Source organism: Toxotes jaculatrix, chromosome 11 (assembly GCF_017976425.1).
Source record: "Toxotes jaculatrix isolate fToxJac2 chromosome 11, fToxJac2.pri, whole genome shotgun sequence".
NCBI lineage: Eukaryota > Metazoa > Chordata > Actinopteri > Toxotidae > Toxotes > Toxotes jaculatrix.
In genome coordinates this window covers 9,012,716-9,028,121 of record NC_054404.1, presented here as the reverse complement: position 1 = coordinate 9,028,121, position 15,406 = coordinate 9,012,716, and the positions used below count along the sequence as shown (strand labels likewise).

General features: G+C 40.3%; 2 protein-coding genes across 3 annotated transcripts; one reads left to right on the top strand and one right to left on the bottom strand.

Moving 5' to 3' along the window:
- Positions 1-815: 815 nt before the first annotated feature.
- On the bottom strand, positions 816-8,646 carry abraxas2 (abraxas 2, BRISC complex subunit). Of its 2 annotated transcripts, none has more exons than XM_041049986.1 (9): positions 8,521-8,646; positions 7,052-7,142; positions 6,607-6,643; positions 6,035-6,101; positions 5,434-5,624; positions 5,231-5,353; positions 4,700-4,784; positions 4,460-4,577; positions 816-4,177 (listed from the first exon to the last, which is right to left on the bottom strand). In XM_041049986.1, the coding sequence occupies exons 1-9, from the start codon at positions 8,590-8,592 to the stop codon at positions 3,594-3,596; spliced, it is 1,368 nt and encodes a 455-aa protein (XP_040905920.1). In that variant the 5' UTR covers positions 8,593-8,646; the 3' UTR covers positions 816-3,593. The 2 variants fall into 2 exon arrangements, with proteins under 2 accessions (XP_040905920.1, XP_040905921.1); XM_041049987.1 differs by having other exon boundaries at positions 5,231-5,350.
- Positions 8,507-13,191, top strand: eef1akmt2 (EEF1A lysine methyltransferase 2). Its single transcript, XM_041049988.1, has 6 exons — positions 8,507-8,805; positions 9,472-9,537; positions 9,725-9,839; positions 10,012-10,119; positions 11,685-11,901; positions 12,685-13,191. Exons 1-6 carry the CDS (start codon positions 8,696-8,698, stop codon positions 12,780-12,782), a joined length of 714 nt encoding a protein of 237 aa, XP_040905922.1. The 5' UTR covers positions 8,507-8,695; the 3' UTR covers positions 12,783-13,191.
- Positions 13,192-15,406: the final 2,215 nt, after the last annotated feature.

Genomic DNA, 15,406 nt, shown 5'->3' with positions numbered 1-15,406 from the left:
CAGGATCAGGATCTACCACCTGAATCTGCCAGCCACGCTGATTGGTTGATTTTTGTGTATCCCCTGACACCGACCAATCAGATTCTACGTCTCTCACTCCAGCCGTTAAAAGGCTCCGTGAGATCAAAACAGGCTCGAATGTCATAGTAATAATAACTCCGTTCAGAGATGATTTTCATTTAGTCGATGAGCCCAGTTAGTTACAGTAAAAACATGTTTGTTTTTAAGTCGAGCATCGTAATTTGTTGCATCTCTGGCAAGCACCCACGTGGTATCCCTTCAAAGGGGATAAGGGGATGATGTCATCGTAAAAATACTGCAGCAAGCAGTCTGCAGTAATGCATGACAGCTGGAGCAACACTTCTCAGCGCTGAGATATTGAATTATTGTTATTATAATTGGTGTTGACTGGCATCTACACAATTCGAAGTCCAAAATAAATTTGCACCAGAATTAGCGCTTTACTTGGCCATTTGTTCATTAGAGAAAATGTATGCACGTATGCAACTCGTTGACGGGAAAGGCCGTCCTACTCTAATGTGATGTCACTGACATGAGCACCAGTAGGTTTTGCGCATAGAGATACACATGCTAAATAAATGTGTGAGTTATATTTTGCAAAGGTCTTGGACAGAAACTAAAACATTCTAGCGATTAGTTTGCAAAACAAATTTTGTTCAAATAATTGAAAAAAAAGTAAATAAAAATATGGATCTATCCATATTCATTTTTAAAGCGAGCAAAAAGCTCACTAGCACTTTTCAAGTGGTACTCAATATACCGCAATAAGAAAGCAAAGGCACATCATATCACATATGCATGTTTCATTTATTATCCCCCAGTTTAAGAACCATATTCTCTGTGCTCATCCAACCAAGTCCTTTGTCTACTTTTGTCAAGTACACAAATCCAGATAAAAGCCAAGAAGATCTAAGCTGTGCACTGGACTTTGTGCTTCAGGGAGGTGTTGATGTTGCAATGGCCCACATGGGGAAGGAAGGGAAGGGTCACCCCATACAGTAAGAGTACATATTTGTATTATGTTGGAGCTTGAAAGGTATAGGATCCTAACAATGGTAGTCCTCTCACACTTTATACCAGTGGTCCTCAGTGCCATAACCCTGCTGGTTTTCATTCTGGCCCTCAAGTCAGGGTTACACCTGGGAAAGCCAGAAAGTAAGACTTAAAAAAACAATCATCTAGGGCCTGAGGACCAGGATTAAGAGTGAGGACCAACACTGAGAATTGCTGCTCTATACCACAACACTCAACTGAGACAAGCTTATACAGTAAGTGCTGTTTAAATGCTACCCCCCCCCCCCCTCCCTTGTCTACTATACATTCATTATTTAGTTCCTTACAGTATTCCAGTACTCAAAGGAAACCATACTCCTAACAAGCTGATTCTGTCATTTTTTTTAACATTGTGTGATTGTGTTATTCTGGGTGATTATTAAGTAACATTTTGAGTGCCAGTTCCCGATCAGTGATGCATTGGCATTACACATCAGGGCAAATCAAATGACCCTAAGGCAAAAAACATGACGTACAAACAGGCTGTGTAAATAAAGCAGAGCTTGTTCACAAGGCAAAGCTTCTCCCACCACAAAATATCTTAATATCCACACTGCGTGCAACCTGCTGATCACGATGTTAGACACCCTCCATGTGAAGTGCAAGCATCTGCCCATGCTGAATATAACAAATGTCTAAAACTGACCAGTTCATGCAAGGAGGGTGCCCTACATCCAGCACCGAATCAATCCACATTTCAGTTGTTTTCAAATGTGCCAGATGTTTAAAAAAAAAGTCATCTGCTTGTCAGTTATGCTCATCCTACCAACTTTGCCTTGCAGGGCATTCAGTCACTAAACAGATTCCCTCTGACTTTACAGTTATAGTTCCAGTTTCAAATAATAAAGCAAGCAAAGTCACAGTTGCAACCATGAGATCCAGGTCCAATTTGAAGCGGTCAGTAAAATAAAAAAGGGAAAATAACTTCAGGAAGTAGTGATGATTGTTTCAGGTAAACAAAACACAACACCATAGAAAGGAAAAGAAGAGGGAGGCATATAACTGCATGATTAAAAAAAAAAGCTGGAAGTCAATTATTGCAAACACAACACAGTTTGTTATAATTTTAGCTCTCAAGAGAGATCTGTAAATGTGTTCTGTGTGCAGAGAGAACCTGCCCTGTGGAAGGCACTGTATACTAAAGCAAGTTCATGATGTTTTCATCACATTATCCAGGTCCATACACACAACATTGACCCAACCAGGCCAAAATACATGAGGTCTGCTGTCAACTATGCTGAGACAGGAAGGTGGTTGCTCCCTGTCTGTTCCCAAGGTTACAATTCAAACACTACAGGGGGTGTCAGCCTTCCGTTATGACTTTAATAGAGAACAAATCAGTGAGAAGTGTGCTTGAAGTGGTTATGATTAAGGTCAGTAGTATTAGACAACCAGCACTGTGAAGTGGAAGTAGCAGCCAGGTTTTTAAATGAAGAAGAACAGACAGATGCAGTTTTTTAGTGGTAGCTCTCTGTGTTGCAGCAGCAGCAGGAGGGAACTTTAAGCATCTGGTTAGTAAAGCTACAGTACATCTTGTTTGCCCTGTGAACCCCGTACAACGCACAAAAGCTGAGCTGAGTTTGGCTCAGGGTGGTCAAAGAGGACTACTCAAGTGGCACAACATGACAGCATTGGTATAGCACAATAATAAAGAAATCTTAAGTTTTGTTAAGTGCAGCAAAGCGCATACAATTTCAGTGTTATCCAAGAAGAACTAGACATTGTCAATCAAATTAGATTAACTGTTAATCTGACAAAATATATATATATATATATATATGTATATATAAAGCACCCATTATTGAAGTGGCAGAGTAAATTTTGTTTGAAATCTATTCTTCATCATTTAAATAGGCAACTGTATGATTAAAGACTGAAACATGAAAAATAAAATGTAATAAGTCCAAAATCAGATGACAGAAATGTGTACATATATATTTCTTTCTTCAAATTAAAAAAAAAAGTTAACAACCATTTGCCTAATTCATTTAAAAAATTGTTTGAAGGCCGCAGAATATTTTCCCTTTGCTTTTCTTAGGTGGTTTGTTTAAAAGATGGCCAAAAAAAAAAAATAGTGCAAGAGGTAATGCAAAAGTGGGTGCTCAGAGTTTGCGATGCAAATGTGAAACAAAAAGATACAGAAAGTGCGGAGTAGGGCCTGTCTTTTTGGGAGCCGGCTTGCCAACCAGTTGGCATACCCACCTCCGACCCTGAAACCAGACAACACACTGAAGGACCCAGACTGACCCCATTCCAAAAAGAAAAAAATGAAAACAGATGACTTTTCCCCCCCCGTGAGACACACCTGTTAAGCCTGCAAAGCCTAGCAAGGTTTCCCCATAAAATGGAGATCAGACTAAGACAAGAAATACACACAGCGGGACATCACCTGCGCATGCCTTTCACTTTCAGGACTGGCACTTCTTTTGTCTATAATTGTCTATCTTTGATTGCTTGAGATGTCCACCTCTCAAGGTGTGTCACTTATGTGTGTCCCTTCCACACCCTGTGGCATGTTTCTATGTGGTCTGTGAGCCACGAGCGTCCCCATCAGGACTGAGGGCAGCTGGTCGGCCTTGAGTTAAAACACTGGCAGCGACCATTGGCAGATGAGCGGCTTCGCTCACTAAGTTCTCATATTCGCTACTGTCTTCATCTTCTTCGTCGTCGTCGTCGTCATCCTCGTCATCTTCCTGCCCTGCAGCTTGTCTATCTAATGAGTCAGAGCTTGATCCGTCACCATTGCCAAGGTATGGGGTGCTGGGAGTGGTAACAGGATTGGAGCTGGCGCCAAGGCCAAGGCCCAGCCCGAGGCCAAGGCCCAGGCCTATCCCCAGTGGGCCAGGAGTAGGGTGTCCTGGAGAGCCCACAGCTTGGGGCCGGGGCAGTAGAGCAGCACTGGTAGGTGGCGAAGAAGAGGAGGGCAGAGAGTCATCCTGGGTCAAGAGGTCAGCATAAGATGGTGGGTTAGGTGAGGTACTGGGCCGCTCCGGGGCAGAGGGTGCGTGGAAGGTTATCCTGCTGGACAGAAGTGAAGCCTCAGAAGGTTCTGTGTTCTCCTCTGGAGTGGAATGGGAATCTGCATTCTGGGCCTCACGGAGCCCTGCGGAACAAAGAGAAAGATTTAACTGGTTTAAAAAATAAACATAAAATCAGAGAAAATCAATTCTGACTGGTTTAATGATCAAATACTTTTTTAAAAAGGCCGGAGGCACAGGGAGCTACTCAGGAGAACTGAAATGCAATGTACTCTTAGCATACATGTTCTTGTTTTTGCTGTTTACCATCAATCATAAGCCATTTTATTTTTCAAAATTTTAAATCAGCATGCATTTGAAATTTGACGACACAATTCCAGTTCACAGAATCCAAAACAGGTACGTACTCCTCTCTTCTTCTGCCGTTTTGCGTTTCCTGAGAGCAATTTGTTGTTTGAGTTTGTTAACGTCCTCTTGAATTTTTTCCTTCACACGTTCACTTTGTTCTACTTCCCCACACACAGCCTAAAAACAAGACAAGCAGGTGAAGAACTCGCACAAAGGGGACAAACAAAAAAACGTCCTCTTAGTCATTTGGTGAGCAAAATCTTAGGCAAAATACACAAGCTACCCGTTGTCTGGCTCACCTGCACTTTATCTTGTAGTGCACTGTAGACTTGGAATATTGTGCGGATATCCTTCATCACACCATCTTTGTCAAAGAATTCAGCCCTGGAGACATATTTACAAATAAACATATCCATCATAAATCACATAGTACATGCTCGCCTAATTCAGATCATACATCACAAAAGCAGTAGAACAGTAAAGGTGTAGTGGTTAAATTGTGAATGCCTGATGTATTAAAGCTAAATCACACAATAATCCACTGGCTGTCACACATAAATATCAGCTGAATGAGAGGTGTCTGTGGCAGAGAATCAGCTCCCACTGATTAGTTAAGGCACCAGCGTGGGGGGTGGGAGGGAGCTGCATATGCTATGCAGTCAAGGTGAAGTCGTAGTATGCTGTCAGAAGAAAACAGGTGGCTGCTGCAGCTCCACGCATATCAGAGGAGACATACGGCTGTCTAACCCCTCTCTGAGCCAAAAATAGGAGTCATGCAGTGACATGGGTGCAGTGCAATAAAAACAAAAAGGTGGTAGTCCAAACCTTACCCATGCTCTTTGATGACCTTAGCGTAGTTGAGTGAGGTGTTGGGCACTGAGGAGACTTTGTATTCCTGCTGGCTTGTATTGCCAAGGTTTGGGATTGTGAGGGTGATCCTCTGGTTGTACCTACTGGGTGGAGATGATCAGTTACTACTATGATGCTACATACAGCTATTTACAACCCAAATGTTTGATTTGATCATTATTACCTGCGGTTAGGCCTGAAGAGCACATACTCCAGTGCGTGCGTGGAGCTGTTGGCGGTGGAGATGAAGCTGAAAAGAAGGAAGACGAGGTCGGGCACACCAAGCAGCTGAGTCAGCTGTTTGTGGATGATCTGTTCCCTGAACGACATCTGCTGCTGCGTGTTCCTTCGGAACCGGTACCAACCAATGACGTTCTACATGACCGAATAAAGAAATCTTTTTAAATGTCTACACTAGCCACTGAAACACAATATACAGTATATGGAAAAAAAACCTGCCCACATCATTATGAAAGCTGTGTAACCACCTACTGAAATGCTTCAATATGGAAAGGTAACATATCAATTTCAATACAATGGCAGATTTTGTTGAACAATATTATATTTGATGTCAATTTTTAACTGCTGAAATCAGGACTTTGAAGGTAATTTCCACAAGGCTAAACTCAATTTACACTTTGAAATGCAAAATTCATGTCTGATTTCTTAGGATTAATTTTTGTGCTGCTTTGATTTAAAGGTAACTATATGGCAACGCCAAAAGCTTACAGAACACCAGTCACAATGTATGTTGAAATGACAATTTTAAAAAAAGATTCACTCACTTTCCGCCTATCTTTAAGAATGCTGTTGAGACTTTCTTCACTGACTTTGCCTGCGTAGTCATAAAAGCTGAAGAGAGGAGAAAAAAAACAAGTAAGTTCAAACTGATTCATCATGTTCCTACTCTTCCTGCCTGAAACCTACTTCTGTTAGCCAGTCTTGTCAAATGGGGCCATCTGCTGTCCAATGTCAAATTAATTCAGCCTGTGCTGAAATGGATATAAGGTAACTGAGTTATCCATGCAAATAGTCAACTTATTAAAGTGACCTAACACAAAGATGCCACAGGCTACTCTGCTACTCTTTTTACTGTATAGTAAATGAATGCTCAGAGATCTCAATTACTCTGAACTGCCACATCAACCTACCTTACCTTCTTATGCATGTGTTACAAATAAATTTTCTGTGAGGATTTCCTAAATGAGACAGTCAAGGCCAATTCTGTTGGTTGACCAGTTTGTCTCCTTAAAGCAGCTACTACAATAGTGCACAAATTCTGGTACATTATACCATGTGCACCAATGATGACTGATGATAATAAAAGCTGTTTGAGAATAAGTAGTTCATATCTTACCTAAACAACTGTGCACAAGGGTCATGATTATGGATTTCTGTTGGGAACAAATAGTGATAGTTTCAGTTACAAAGCATTGCAAATGTAAATATGTAAAGGCATAATCCAAAGGTAAATCAAAGTGTGGCCCAACAACCAAAATTCCCAATACAGGACTGCAACTTGCTGCCATTTACACTGGTATCTTTCTAATATTCATGAAGGCATCTGCAATTTTTATGGGCAAAAAATTACTGTTTTGACCCTTAAGGCCACACAAACAGTAAACTCACAAAGCAGAAATACTTCTGTTACGTGTCAAAATGCCTTCAATGAAAAGGCCTATGACTTTGTGATCTTGTGAAGTTCCTAACTGTCTGTCTGTCGTCACAGACTGTTATTAATCGGTTACTACTTCTTGCTCAAGATGCCACAAAGTTTGTGTTTTGTCTATTTCAGGGCTTACCTACTACTTGGAGCAATTCTGCACTGCTGATCTGTGTGTCACTGATGCTGACAGTCTCTTCTTGTCTTACTTCTCCTAACAGGAAGCCCTCCTGTGCAAATTTATAAAAGAACTGTGGTTAGGACACTAATGTACACCTGAAACAATTACTATGTGAAACAATTACAGTTGATAAACAGAAAATTAACCAACAACAAATTTTCTAATCAGTTACCTGTTTCAAGCAACAAAAAAGCCCAATATATTTCAGTTATAACTTTCAAATTCGAAAATGTGAATTTTTGCTTTGATCTGTTTTATAAACTGTGATATAAACTGGTTATGGACGTTGGTCAAACAAAACACGCACTTTGGGGATGTCACCTTGGGTTCTGGGAAATTGTGATTTTCACTGTTTTGGGAAATTTTATAGACTAAATGATTTATGGTTAATCAAAACGTGCAGATATTTGTCTTTTATTCTGTAGTCGCACCAAAAGAATAAATGTCAGTTTCCACAAATATGTATAACATAGAACAACAAATCAGCTTTCTGTGCTGGGAGTCAATTAAATCGTTGAGTGACAAGTGACAACAGCTGGTAAACAGCACTGCCTTGCCTCTTCGACTTATGTGAGGACTCAGGAATGCAGGCAAACTTGTAAGCAGCAACTACGCACCTGCTCAGGTCGTAGACCTTAAAGTCTTGTGATGAGGAAAACATGTAAACAGCCCTGACGTTAGCTTAGTTTGCTCTAACGCTTGCGTAAAAAGGTTTCTTTGCATTAACTACAAAGCATTTCTCCTTCGTTGAGCCTTTACAGCGAGCAAGCTAAAGCCAAAACAAAGAGAAATATTGTTATAGACGACAGTCACTTTTTTGGACTAGGATGACTTCAATGCAATTCATACTAACTAGGTGGCTAAGAAGCTAATCTAGCAATGCGGAAACGGGGAAAACAAAAAGGGTTAATGTTAATGTTGAAGATTTACTGCACTGGAGTCATATTTTGATTAAACACTACAATGCTATCAGATATCAGGTCGAGGGGACTGTAGATATTAACAGCACCGATACACTAAGTCACTTGACTTGGTAGCTTAGCTAACATGCTAAGTAGCTAACCACTGAGTATTTCCTGGATCTCAAACTTTCCCAGCAACGTTCCCATTTTGATACGACAGGTCGTCATTTACATGGCTCTTTGGGGCTAGTGTTATAACTTGGTACTTAACACCTGTGCAGCTGTAATACATTGGGTCATCTTAAAATGACCAATCCTGTCTTTATGTTTCTGTACCTACAGTCTGATTACACCCTATTCGCCGGTGGATAGACGGGACCAGTACTAGCTAGCCAGCAACAGGATGATGACACTGGAAAACAACACAAACTAATGACGCTGGTGAACGATCAGACACATCGCCGAGCTACGCGCAATTTAGCAACCACAGCACAATATTTTCTCAACATAATTCCAAATACTTACATGATCTGAGTTGCTGTTGGCGCTGTGATAACACACAGAACTAAAAGTATAACCTGAAATGGATGCCGCCATGATGGAAACATCCCTATCAATCCCGATGCCCCCCGCGGTTGCAGGCACGCTCCTCAAACGCAAGATCTTCTGGGAAGTGTAGGCGGGGACTTGACCAGCAAGCATGGAGGACTCCACAGAAGGCACACATGGCTGTGGAAAGACCTCAGACACGGAGGAAGACAGATGCGCAGATAGCGATTTCGGACCTTCAAAACTCGGAACGAAAGAATAGTGAGTGTTGTGATCCGCTGCTAACGTTAGCTTATGATGTTTGTGATTCTCGTCAGGCTCTACAGCTACGAGACAGCAACAATGCTAACTCCAGCCCTTCCGAAATATGATTTAGTTTAGTTTTTTTTTTTTTATCTAAGCCACCACACCAGCATTTTGGTGTAGGATAATTTCTTTAAGCAAAAAAAAAAAAAAAACATAAATTAGCAGCGCCAGCTTCTCAGATGTGAGGATTTGATCCTTTTCTTGGCCATTCATGACTGAATATCTTTAGGTATTGGATTCTTGGCCAGACACCACAAGACACATAAAAACTTAACAGGCTTTTCCCCCTCTAATCTCTTTTGTGGCCCACGATAGAGAAATGTGTGGCTCCCATCAGTTTAGGGAAGAGATAACATTAGGGTGCCTGTAACTGTTTGTCTGCAACTGTTTTGGGGTGAGGTTTGTTGTCATCCTGAATAAGGAAGAGCAGCAGGCTTCATGGGAGCTTGCAAGAAAAACACAGATTTCATAAGACATTAGCAGTTTATAAAAACCTAACATCAGGCTGCTTGCTCACGTATGTGTTTATTTTCTGCACTGCACAATATTTCTAGCATAGCACTGTGTCATCTTTGTCTAATATATTTATAATTAATCGTCAGTGACTGTTTTTAACTGCAGTTGGGAAGAATGCTACCACAAAGAACTTGAGACATTCAGAGACATTGGGGATGTTGGTGAGATATGGTAAGCATACAGAGTTCTGACGCACTGATATGTTCATTGCCAGAATTAGCCCAACATTTACACTAGTGCTTACAGATGACATTATTATTTATAAGACCACAATTTGATGATTCATAAAAGGGGATTTGTTCAATCTCTCTTAGTCAATCTTTCTCTCTGTCTTATCTTGTTTTCCTGTCTTTGTAAGGTTTGGAGAGGAAAGCATGAGCCGTGTGCTGCGATGGATGGACAGAGCTAAGATCCCAGAAGATGCTTCCATTCTGGACATTGGCACTGGAAATGGAGCCTTTTTAGTTGAACTGGTGTGAACAGAGTGAAAATAAATTTTGACACTATTATGATTTTATTTTAAGGGGTACTTCACCAAGGTCTACTTTGACGACCTTGTTAACAAACTACTTTAAGTTTTCTCAGACATTTCTGTAACAGTTGATAAACTGTGTTCTTCATTTTCTGTGTCTTCTTTGCATCAAGGCTAAACACGGATACAGGAATCTGGTGGGTATAGATTATTCTCCAGCATCTGTAGAATTGGCCAGAAATGTTCTGCAGGCGGAGGACTTGATGGATGTCACTGTAAAGGTGGGTTTAGTCATTTCTATCATTAAAACTATATATTACTGTACAGTTAAGTTACAACAGTACTATAATACATGTAGCAACCATTGGAGCTACAGGTGTGCATGTTTATTGTTTTAAGAAGTGACTGACAGTTGTAAATGGACACACTTTCTAACCAGGATTTGAAGAGTAATGGGTCATGCAGCACATTTTGTGTTTTTTATATGACAGTGCCCAACAGTACATTGATAATGATGGCGTTTCCACTTTTAACTGATCACTTATATTCTATATGAGTATTTGTGGGACTAGGTGAATAGCACAAATCAACATGTTTTTGCAAAAATTAAATTCACTCCATTTGTGCTGCATTTTTTTTTTCATTTATCTGGTGGATTTAATGCCATGCACAAATCACCCATTGATACAAAATGAATCCCATTCATTCCTAAATGCCAAGGATACAATATATAGCTTTCAGCATACTGTGAGCCACCCTGGGCTTGGGAAGGTTACTTGCCTGTGTTTACCATGTGGGAGAGTTGGACAGTAAGAAGGCCTGAAAGTGATGGAAGTCTGCCCACCATTCAGATTAACCCACCCCAAACCCCAAATGAATTGGCAAGATTTAACACACCTTCTAACATATATATGCAAGAAAAACAGGTTAGAAATGCTGGCTAGTCAATAAGGGATGTGATGAGTGAGTTTCCCCTTCCTGTGTGCATAATACAGTTGCATATATGTTATATGCATAACACACCTATGACGGTGTGTGTTTTGCTTGGGCAGAATGCCTGCCATTGAGGTCAATATTGACCTTAGCCGGACAGGGAAAGCACAGTGGTTATATGAGTGTGTGTGTGTGAGAGAGAGAGACTGAGAAATGGTATGTTGGCATCTTGTTGATATTTTTTTTTTTTCAGTACTGCAGAATGCCAAAATAATTTGCGTGAATGTGCTTGTGTTTGTGTGTATATGTAGCCACATGATAAAAAAGCTTCCTTGTCAGGCCTTACCTCAAAGGTCATTTCTAATCTCAAATCTATGCCAAGCCCCGTCTCCATTTCCATTAGTCACTGTCTACTCCTGCTTTGACACTTCCCCTCCATGCATTTCTTCAGCGTCTTTCCAGTTTTTTTAAGCTCATACTCAAATTGAACTCAGGTCAGTTGCAACAATATATGAACATTTCTGTCTCCAGTGAATCACTGTTGATCCTCCTTCATAAATCTCAAATTTTGTGGCCAACGGTTTGTGAGTATGTGGCTCTTGAGCTCACCCAAGAGACCTGGTGTTCTGCCCTCTGTCCAGATAAAGGGCTCCTTTCACTAGTGATATGGTAGGTCAGCAACCTTCTCAGAATTAACTACTGTCATGTCAGCAGCTGGAATTTAGTTTTAAAGTGAACCAGTGAGGTATAACACGTTTCATCTTGGTTGATGCCGAAAGATTTCTACTGCAGGTAACTATATAGCTTGCCCTACATAGTTTGTCCTACCCTATAGTTTTGACAAATTAAACATTAGGCATCATAACCTCACATCAAACCTTTCCTTACCCCCTCACTCTTGTCTTTATTTTAGGAGATGGATTTCTTAAACTGTCAAGGGGAGCTAAAGGACTTTGACGTCTGCATTGACAAAGGAACATTTGATGCTATAAGTCTGAACCCACACAACACCGAGGAGGGCAAAAAACTCTATGTCCAAGCTTTAAAAGATACTCTTAAGGACAAAGGATTCTTTGCTATCACTTCCTGTAACTGGACAAAAGAGCAGCTGCTAGACAGATTCAGTGAAGGTGAGGAGAAATCAACCACTGTCTTTTGTTTTGTGATTATGTTTAATAATTTATTTGGACAAATTCTGTTTCAGAACTTGCTTGTTGGTGAGATGTTCTCCTAACTGTCCTAAACAACACAAAAGCACTTTGTTTTCACCATACAAATGGACTGCTCTAATTAAAAATGTCAATGGAAATTATGCCAAGTCATTAATATCTTATTTATATTTGATTCTGCTTTGATCCTGAACTTAAATATATGGCATATTTGTTAATATAATTAAATGCATGTTTGCAGTGTTGTAAAAAAAGGGTAAAACACTGGTGATCCTTTAGGTGTGCATCAGTGTGATTTATAGCTGTTTTTCTGACATGTAAGATCTTTATACATGTGGAGTTTTTTTTTGTTGTCTGACCCTCAGTCAAAACACAGACACAGTTCCACAACCAAGACAGTTACCTGGCAGGTTGTTAAGCTGCAGGCAACAACAGCCTTGTAAAGTCAGAATTTCGGCAACCTTCCATTAACTGTCACTCGTCTCAATGTAGTCACTCTGGAGAGCCTGCAGGGGGCCAAAGGGCCGTGAGATCTCATCTGTCACACTGACAGCCTGTCTTTACTAGGCCCCAGAAAGCACCACAGATGGTGAATGGATGGTTCTTCACTCATAGTTCTTCACCCTAATGCTCTGTATCTAAAGTCCACAAGAAGTAGGGATCTGTGTTTAAGACAACATGTTGGTGTTGTGGTAGTTTGCACATGTCTTAACCTGCATGTCTGTTCTCTGCGTTGCCTCACAGGATTCGAGTTTGTTCAGGAGTTGCCTACACCCAGTTTCCAATTTGGAGGCAAGACGGGCAACAGTGTGACAGCACTCATTTTCAAGCGACAACATTGATTCACATGACCCCAGAGGATATCTGGGGTATGTTTTTATTGTGTTTTTTTGTACCATCAGTTCTGTAGGCTCTTTTCTGTTTATCACAGAAATTCATACTGTCTGTGTACATTAAGGCATTTTTTATACAAGATCTGTTTATGGAGGATTCTTATTAAAAAAAAAAACTTTGTGTAATGACACAGTGCACTTGAGTGGGTCGGTTGTCTTGAGATAAATAAATCAGGTTTTGTTGTGGTTCAGTTGTATTAATTTTATACTGATCCACGGTGCTGGAGACATCTGTTAAATATGTTTATGTAAAATTATTCTGTAATGTTTGTAATACAGTCATGCAGGCAATTAAGATTATATGCTTCATCCATTTTCTGTTTCAAGATTGTTTATATACATTAAAAATGTTGTTGCATGTTGGAATTCACTGAGCAGTGTCTCACATAGGATTCCAGAAATAGTACTGAAGTCATTTTATATCAAATGACCTTTGCTTTCAAAACTGTTTTAGCGCATATGCAGAAATACCTGTTAACACCTAACAAAGGCATACTCTGTTACTGAATATTATTAATCTCACTTTGGCGGTGTTTCAAAATTGCATGATGTAAACTAATTTAAAAAGATGGATAACACAAACAGCTGATACTGAGATAACCTACAATTTGATTTTATAGATAATAAGAAATGCTTTCACGTGAAACCTTTTGCTTCTGATTAACATGAGTTCTCTCTGGCCCTTGATGCAATGTAGGCTCCCATGTCTTGTAGCATCAGGAGCCTTTCATATGTGAACTCTTCACCCTTGTGCACCCACTGACAATTATTTGACTGTAACATTTCTTTCCTCAGGATATTTGTGGTAATACGTCAGCCAAACAATGATTCTGGCTTTGTGTGTTTGATTTGATTAACGCAGACCCAGGGGCTAAAAACAGGGGGGCAAAAAAAATATAATTTGTACTGAACATGTTTCCCTATTTCATAAATTATCTTATAACCACTCAAATGACTTCACAAGGATCCTGTTGGGTGTCCTGACCCACAGATTTGACAACCAGTCTGTCTTACCAGGTAGTTAATTGCATCCATCTTTCATGTCATGTGAAAAATAGCCCCTACCTAATTGGCTAAACTGGAAACCAGCAGAGCCTGGGGTCCCGAGGACCATGATTAAGAACTTCTGACATAATGAATAAACACGAGGCCATGGCTTCTGTGAGCAGAGGAGCTAGTCTGCCATTTCCTTTCTCAATGGCATCATTAATAACCGCCAAACTCTGGATCCTAATTGCAAGCTGGGCCAGTGGCCCAATGGGAGCTCTCGATGTTGAGGCACCCTGTTGAGTAAACACATGCAAGCTTTACAAGAATTACTGCCTGGAATTTTACAAGGCTCTGGATATCCTGCCTGGATCTGCATATTATGCCCAAGTTTACAACTCTCAGAGATTTTCCCATGAAGTGAAATCTCCTCCATTGAGCTCCAGCTCAGTTCAATGCCCTCCCCTTTACTTTTATCAGCTTTCACCGTCTTTAAAATGAGGGTCAAGAAGTGATCTCACCGCCCTGAATATACAGTGGCCCACTCATTTCCCTTGCACAGGTGCTGTTGCTGAAAAACCAACTACAACACAATCCTGTTTGCCTTGGTAGAATTGTGTTTTTTGTTTTGATCCCTGTACTATTACAACAATTCAATTTTCAGAAAACTCTCTTTCCTAGAAGTATTTTATTACTTGGTATTTATAAAGATCATGCATAGGCATTAAGAAATGACAGTGTCCTGCAGATATTGGTATGCAAAATCTGCTTGAATAACGTGCTGCGAACAGTGTGTGCTGACAGTTGCATCTTTGTTATTTTGAAAGTGGATAAATTTTGACCTTGTGTCTGAGACATGCACCACAACATACTGTAGACTTATTCAGGAAGTCAAACTGGCTTTCCTATTGAAAAATATCCATTTTAATCAAAAGGGAAGTTGGAACTATTTCATTCTTTTAAAGTATTTTATTATTGTCCACCATGAAGTAAAATAAAACATAAAACTTTGGATCTTACTGGGTTGAACTGAGCCATACAGAACATTTACCACTGTCAGCACTTTCATGGCTTTCGGGCTGGCACACGTTTGAAGCTGCACTTTTATTCCACTCGTAATGTTAACCCAGAAGGTTTTAAACTTGATGCCATAGCCCACTGGCTGCCGTACCGGCATGAATACCATGCTTTCATTTTAACCTCTCAAGTGTGATACTGCAAATATTTATGTTTTTTTCACTCCATCTCCCTGGAAACACGTTTGAAGGTCTCGTAATAGGATTTTCGTGGATTGATTGAATTACTCCGCCATGTAGCAGCGGAGTTTTCCATGGCAGGAGAGCCAATGTGGAAGTGGGAGAGACTTCCACTCTTTCAAAGCCCTTCATACTTTTTCACACTCTGCCTTTTCAGTAAGAACCACCATGTCTATGTTACTGCACAGTGCACAAGTCCATTAAGGCCTTAAAGTTAATTTTGATCGATTGGGTGTTTTTTATGGGTCATTGTTCTAAATCTAACAGAGAAAGTTAAGAGCAAGAAGCATTGTCATTGAATACTGGGAACTTTTTTTGGCTAGTTAATTA

Excerpts from the sequence above, each read along its gene's own strand:
- abraxas2 (XM_041049986.1), bottom strand. The coding sequence starts at position 8,592 with ATGGCGGCATCCATTTCAGGTTATACTTTTAGTTCTGTGTGTTATCAC. Across the intron at positions 6,102-6,606 it reads CCTTGTGCACAGTTGTTTAG|CTTTTATGACTACGCAGGCA; the intron begins GTAAGATATGAA and ends TCCTCTCTTCAG. Across the intron at positions 5,625-6,034 it reads TTCTTAAAGATAGGCGGAAA|AACGTCATTGGTTGGTACCG; the intron begins GTGAGTGAATCT and ends TCGGTCATGTAG.
- eef1akmt2 (XM_041049988.1), top strand. The coding sequence starts at position 8,696 with ATGGAGGACTCCACAGAAGGCACACATGGCTGTGGAAAGACCTCAGAC. Across the intron at positions 9,538-9,724 it reads GGGGATGTTGGTGAGATATG|GTTTGGAGAGGAAAGCATGA; the intron begins GTAAGCATACAG and ends TGTCTTTGTAAG. Across the intron at positions 9,840-10,011 it reads GAGCCTTTTTAGTTGAACTG|GCTAAACACGGATACAGGAA; the intron begins GTGTGAACAGAG and ends CTTTGCATCAAG.